Genomic DNA, 7,295 nt, shown 5'->3' with positions numbered 1-7,295 from the left:
CGCCTGCTCCCGCTCCGCCCTCGCGCGGCGGCGGTCTCGCGGCCTAGGCAAGCGCCGCGGGAGCGGCCTGTGGAGGCGTTGAGACCTTCCCCGCCCCCAAAGGCCGCCGGCTGTCCTGACAGCCTCATCTGGAGCCCTCCAAAGGCTCGTCCTGTGTGAAGGGAGAGCGCAGAGGCTGGCTCAGGACCTGGCACTGCCACCGTTTAATCAGATACTTGTGATGTGGGTGAAGGTGGCTCCCCTCCCCCTTTTTCAAAAAAAGAAACCAAACCTGGAGCCAGCAGTGGGAAGCCAAAGGGTTCAGCTGCTTGAAGGTTTTAGGTTAAAATCTTGTTTTGAGCCCAATAAATAAAGTCCAGAAAAATCTAAGTGGCAGGTATGCTTCCTGCTGCAGGCGGTGGAAAATATATGAGATGGTTTAAAAAATTCTAGACAAAAGTGAAAACAAGCTGGTTTTCTGGTTCTCTTGTATTGCACTGAACTTCAGCACTCGGCCTTTAGTTGCTGCGGGAGCATGTGCCTCCTAACCAGACTGCTTCAGAGTGTTTTTTCTGTGCAGTAGGAAAGAGATGGTCTGTGGGCTCTGGTTTACAGGTATATGTGTTTTTATCTGTGTCTTCTGGGAGCAGTTGTAACATTAGGGACATGTGATTGGATTTCGCCATTAGATACTGATGGGAGTCTCTTTCTAATTCACAGTACAACGCCCTAAAAATGGTCTAGGCTTAGGCTATACCTTTACAAGGGAAAGTATATTAGTATGTAATAGCCTTCTAAATTACTTGAAAGCTGGTATTTTAACAATCAAATTTTAAGCCTTGAGAGTGGTTTCTCTTAAACCTTATCTCTTGAGCTTTTTAAAATTTAGGCAGCCTTTCCCAAACTTGTTCTTTACACATGCTTAAAGTGAGTTTTCTTAGATTTTTGTGGTGACTAACTTCTGGAGAGGTCTAGTCACATGACTACTAAATGCAGGTTTGATTGGGCTTCAGTATTTTGCCCCAAAATGACCTGTGTGAGACCAGACATATTTGGCTGAACTTGAAAGCAAAAGAAAAAAGTAGCTAAAGCTTATTAGGCATTAATTGAGGAGTAGGAGTTCTGTACTAGGTATTTTGCACCTCAAAAGGTATATGTATACTTTGTGAAACTGTTTATGTATTTATATATTTCTTAACTTTTGATTAGTCTTTGAATTTGCAGATTACAAGATATATGATTAAGAATTGAGATGCATTGAATTTGTCATGTATTTGCATGCAGAACCAAGTCTTTGTGTTAAAGATCAGTTTTCTTATGGCTCCTTGATATTATAGGGTGTTGAGTAGTTCAGAGAACATAGCCATTGAAAGAACAACAGTTTAGATTAGGGTCAGCAAAGTTTTTGGGTAGAGTGTGAAAAACACCTGCAACCTCAACTTCTAAGATACAGTCCTTGTTGTGGCAGTGCCCCTTCTCTGTCATCTGCCCTGAGGCACATGTGCCAAGTAAAATGCCTTTGTTTGACACACTCTGGCACCTGTGTGGGCGGTTGCCTACCCCTGATTTAGCTGTAAACATGCTATCAAGGAAAAGAACGAACAAACTAAGTTAGAAAACACCTTGTGAAAGTAATGAATAAGTAACAGTTTACCTATCTAAAAAAATTAAGATTCAGTTTAAATCTAAATTATCCATCATTTGTGATTAGTTTAATTTTTTCTTTTTCGATTAGTTGCCCTTACTGCAGGGCCATCACCCCTGCTAAAGCAGGCACAGTCTGTTCCTCAGGAAATAGAGCTGAAAACTTGTAAGTGCGATCTGTAGCAGTTATTGGAACATCACTGCCTGATTGTCCTCTTCAGGCCATGTTGAGTACAGCAAGTCTGGGGAAGAAAGGGGCTGTGATGAAAAACCAAGCCCAGACTAGGGAAGACTAGGTTTTTAAGTGCCAGTTATTTTTCCTAGTTGTATATGATTTAAATTGTCACTTCATGTATATGTTACATGGAAGACCGTGTGGGAGGGCTCTTGGCTTGCAGTTTTGAAGAGGGAGCTGTTGCTGAACTGAGAGAGCATAAGTTGAGTTGTTGGTGGGTAAAGATTGAGAAAATCTGAGGTTAATCAGGCCTGGGAAGTAGATGTTGGTGATCAGGAAATGAGCCCAAAGTAAACCGGGTATCAAGTGGAGTTAGAAGAAGGAAGTGAAAGGTAGTCAGAAACTGGATTTAGTTTTATTGAATGTATGCCTAAGTGCTCAACTGTCTTGCTTGTGTCCATATTACCATCCCACTCTTCCGTTTTCTTTACTTTTCAATTTTGACTTTGTCTCCAGCTGTTTTCCTGGTCTTGCTTAAATGTAGGTCCTGTTGAGACTAATCATTTAGATATTTTTGGCTCATCTGGTCCCTCCCAGGTTAGGATTGGCTTCAGTGGGACTAAGCAAATCAAGACTGCATGAGGAAGTGTGTTCTACTGCATCTCTGTATTTAAGGCTGTAGGGGTAACTTTCCAGGTGTGACCTGAGCTTGGATGATGCTGAGATGTCTGCCTGAGTCCCACTGAAGTAATTAAAGCCCAAATATCAGCATTAGCTGCTTAAGTGTTGATCATTTCGGTAGCTAAATGGTAGCATGTGATGGTATAGAACAGTGATTTTCAACCTGTGGTCCAAGGACCTCTGGGGGTCTGCAAACTGTGTCTTAAGGGGTCTGTGAAAGATGCCTGTGATCAATCAAAAGTATGTGAATACCACACTTACAACTCAAAGGAATCACCACCTCCATGTGAAATTTCTAAAGGTGTCTGGACCTTCATTTGAAATTTTTTAGGAGTCTACAAATGAAAAGTGGAAAACCACTGGTATAGAAGCATACTTAGTTTGAAACTCAAAATAGATGCAAGTGCAGAATGAAGAAGAAATGTAAACAAAAAGGAGAAATATAAGGCATATGTAGTGGGGTCCTAACAGGTAGTTTTTGCAGGAATGAATGGACATAAAACAAATTGCTAAATGATTAGTTACAAATAAATACCGCTCTCTTCACTTGAGTTCTATATACTCTGGCCCACAGATCATAATTAAACATAGAATTTGGTAGTCTTCTCCAAAGGAGCATGGGAAATCAAAACTAGGTACTGAAAAATGTGTAAATGACCATGTTTTAGGTCTGAGAAACCTATAGTCTATCTAGGAGAAAGAAAATACAAAAGATAAATGTAAAACAGTTTAATTATCTTGTCTTCAGTTAGGTTTTGCTTCAGTTAGTTTTGCACAGTTAGACCTGTGACAATGCTTTTTTTGGTTTTAGATTTGGAAAAGTTTTCTACAAAATGTCTGAAGCCATTCATAATATTGCTTTAAGACTAGGAATGGATTCCATTCTTAACCTGTGCTTTTTATTCTCTTTGTAGATCTCTAGTCCCTAAAATAATGTAAACACTAAAAATAAAGGTTGTACTTCCCCTTGTTCTTAGGGAAAACTTCAACATAAATGTTGTTCTTGATGTATGAGAAATACTATAAGTGATTTTTCTTGAATTAGCTTTTCCCCCAGTATAAGTAGTTAAAATAGTGCTTCTGACCCTGTAATAATACTTCTGACTGGTAACATTAATATAGTTTTAAATAGACTAAATTTCATCTGGCATGAAGAAAACATAATCTTGAACTGTATGGTTAAATGGATGCAGGCTATTTATGACACAATGGTTTGATTTTTCTTTTGGGCAGGTTTATGGCTACAAATGACCTGATGACAGAATTACAGAAAGATTCCATCAAGCTCGATGATGACAGTGAAAGGAAGGTGGTGAAGATGATTCTAAAATTACTAGAGGATAAGAATGGCGAGGTGCAAAACTTGGCTGTCAAATGGTATGCATTCTCTCTTTCATGGAAACAATTGTCTAATATTTGGACAGCATAATCTACTTCTGTATAGCACTTGACTGTTCAAATAAATGTGACAATGTTCAATTTATCATCTTTCAAGTGATTTCTTCCAGGGGTTTTTGCTTTAATAATAGACTTCTTACGAAGTTGTTTTTGTTTATGTTTTTGTTTCTAAACTGTGATGAGCTGGTTTGCATAGCATTTGCTGGTGATCTTTGGAGACCTAGTCTTTTGTGATTTTTCTCTCTCTTCATTGCCTGTTGTAAAACAGCATTAAAAGAAACTTAATTACCCTTCCATTAAAATGTACTTCAGGAGGGATGTGAACAACATGGAGAAGGTCTAGAGGAGGGCCACCTGCATGATCAGGGGTCAGCAGGGCAGGCCCTACAAGGAGAGGCTACAGGACCTGAACCTGTTCAGCCTCCACAAGAGAAGGCTGAGGTGGGGATCTAGTGGCCTGTTACAAACTAGTCAGAAGGGACCAGCAGGCATTGAGGGAGTCCCTGTTCCCACCAGGAGTGACTAGAAATAACAGTCACAAGCTGGCAGAGGGTAGATTTAGGCTAGACAGCAGTAGGCGCTACTTCACTGTCAGGGCGGCTAGGCTCTGGAACCAACTTCCAGAAGAAGTGGTGCTGGTTCCTATCCTAGGGATCTTTAAAAGGAGGCTAGATGAACACCTTGCCAGGGTCGTTTGACCCCAGTACTCTTTCTTGCCATGGCAGGGGGCCGGACTTGATGATCTGCTCAGGTCCCTTCCAACCCTACCAACTATGAAACTATAAAATGTTTCTGTAGTTGCCACATGGATGTTCCTTGTCTAAGGAGAGGAATTTGATCTGCATTGTCTTAAATGCAGGACAGGATTCATGCTTTTATGATTGTTTTAAATACAAATCCAAACACTCAAAGTAATATGAATAGTATAGGTTTGTTTATCAAATCAACCAGCTTTTTGTTCAATACAGTTTAATGCATTCAGCATTTTAAGTACTTCAGTTTCAGGCCTATGATACATTGACCGAAGACGGGTAAGGATATAGAAGAGACTATAAGCTGGTTTCAGGTATCTCCACTGTTAGTCTCTCATCTTCCCCAGATTCATACACTGAGGGTGTTTTCTCATTAACCACCTACTCTCCTTGGGTGTCTAATTTATTAACACATTTTTAAACAAGTCTTTTTCTCAGTTCTCCCAACTGGCTCCTGTTCCCTATAGGCATATACTTTCCAGATCCTAAAAAGAGAGTCTCTCCATGTGGAGAAATTCACACAGCCCTCTTCCTCCGGAGTACTTTTTGTGACTGAAGTTGGGCTGCCTTTATCTTTCATTTAGCCTGGTTTTGTCAGTCACGTGTTTGTGTCATGTGAACTGTAAATTGAAGTAAATGTTATAGGTGAGGCTGAACACAAGTCTTCCTTAGAGGCAGCTCACCTTGCGGTTACGTGATATTGCACAAATATTTGTTTGAACAAAGCTTATAACTAATGCATGTTCACGTTTTATATGTAGGAAGTGCTGGAAGTGTCTCTGTGTTGTTTAATATTAGGCTGGCCAAAATACTGGGAAAAGTACCATTAGGAAGCATCAGGAGGCAGTAGGCAACTTCTTTCTTAGTTTTAGGATTTTCTTAATAGTATGCTTATATAGTTATTGATATTCATTACAGTGTCCCTTATAAGCTGCAGTACTAGCTAGTATCTCTTTCACAGTAGTTCTACTTCATTAATTTGCTGATTACAGTGGGCCAGTTCCTGTTCAGCCTGTTAGGCACTTGAGTGTACTTTAGTTGCCTTAACATTGTCCCATTCTACTCTGTTTGGTTTTTTTTTAAATGCACTAACTCAAAAGATGGGTGAGTACTTCTTCTCTTTACTGTCTTTTTAAATCTTAGTTTTAAGATGATTTTATGATACAAAGGTGGACAAGTTAATGGATTTACAGGGACGTATGCAATATGGAGTAGGATTTTACCCAGTCTTTGCAGAAGCGTCTGTAGAATAATGATTTTTACACAATAGAATGAAAGCTGTATTTTTGTGTTACTTTGTTTACTTCTGAAATTACCTGTGGATACGAAATTGTACCATCTTCCAATAAAAGGCTTTATATTGTACTCAAGCAGGTTAGACAAGTGGTGCTTAACCTCCAGCCTGTGGGGCCATGTCACCTGGCCATGGATACTTCCCAGGAATATGGAAATTTGGCTATGGGGGAGCACTGGCAACATTAATTACCACAGCTTTTAGACCCACTGCTCTTTTGCCACCAACTTTCTGAGCCTGTAAGGAGCCCAGCACGCTGGATGACATGGGTCTGTGCACTGAATCATTCTGGCATGTGGAGTTGCTCTGCAGCTGGAGTTGGTGTGTGGATTTACACTAGATTGTACCTGTGGACTCACCCTGTGTGCCAGCTACATGTGAGATTCAGCCTGCTGCTAAGCCCATGCCACTTATCCTTTGTCTAGCCCACAGGACCAAAAGGCTGTGCACTATTGAGTTAGACAGTTAAAGACAATAGTAACCAAATTTGAGATGTACACTGCTTGGTTATAGAACTTGGTTAAAGCTTGACATGGGTAATACAAAAATATAATGAAAAATTAGTGCTGTAGTGTACACAGTAACACTTAGTCATAATTTTCAAACTTGTGAGCGTAAAATTAGGTTCCAAATCTTCGATTTGGGAGCCCCCAGATCTCATAATGTATTCTAATTAGTATTGTTTATGCGGCAGAAGAAAATCTTTTTTGTCTTGGCTTATATTTACTTAGTTTATGTTTATATTGCTTTAGAAAAATGAATAGGATGAGGAAATACAGTGGATTAAATTTTGTATAACTTCATGAGTTTATACCATTTTCTTTGGCATCCTCACATTTTCACTTGCTGGTTTGCTTTGCTGTACTAACTCTAGAAACAATGACTTTTCTAGCAAGTTTCTAGGTAGTGTCCCTTGATATGTTAGGGAAGGAAGAAAGGTGCTTTAGGCACTACTGTGAAAAACGTAACACTCAAAAAAAATAAAGGGAGATGAGCAGCTCCAGTTGCAGCATGCACTCTGGGAGGGCATTGGGGCCATGTGGCCCTGGATTTGCGTGTGGTGGGCAGGCCACAGCTGCAGGCCGGAACCAAGACTGCACTGGGCTCTCCTTGCCAGGGGCTGGGCTCAGGACATGGGCTACGGAGGGGGCTGCAGCCAACCCAGATTTCACTGTAGCTCCCTCTCATTGCCACCATGTGTCTGGCGCAGCCCCAGTTCAACCCCTGCCTCCCCCCACACTCTAGCAAGAGCCGAGGCTGCGCCAGGTGCACAGCCACATTGGTAGAGAGCTACAACAAAATTTGGGGTGGCTGCAGCCCATTCCGTAGCCCCCGCCCCGAGCCCAGCCTCTGGTGAGAACAATGTGGTGCA

The 7,295-nt window shown here is 41.0% G+C and overlaps 1 protein-coding gene across 1 annotated transcript in view; it reads left to right on the top strand.

Moving 5' to 3' along the window:
- The window catches only part of CAND1 (cullin associated and neddylation dissociated 1), a 49,339-nt gene that overhangs the window by 325 nt on the left and 41,719 nt on the right, over nt 1-7,295 (top strand). Inside the window, exon 2 of the mRNA XM_019543260.1 lies at nt 3,709-3,856. Within this exon, the coding sequence (XP_019398805.1) occupies nt 3,709-3,856 (148 nt within the window). The remainder of the gene's footprint in view (nt 1-3,708; nt 3,857-7,295) is intronic.

Source organism: Crocodylus porosus, unplaced genomic scaffold (assembly GCF_001723895.1).
Source record: "Crocodylus porosus isolate Cpor-Errol unplaced genomic scaffold, CroPor_comp1, whole genome shotgun sequence".
Classification (NCBI taxonomy): Eukaryota; Metazoa; Chordata; order Crocodylia; family Crocodylidae; genus Crocodylus; species Crocodylus porosus.
This window is presented reverse-complemented; position numbering and strand designations above follow the sequence as displayed.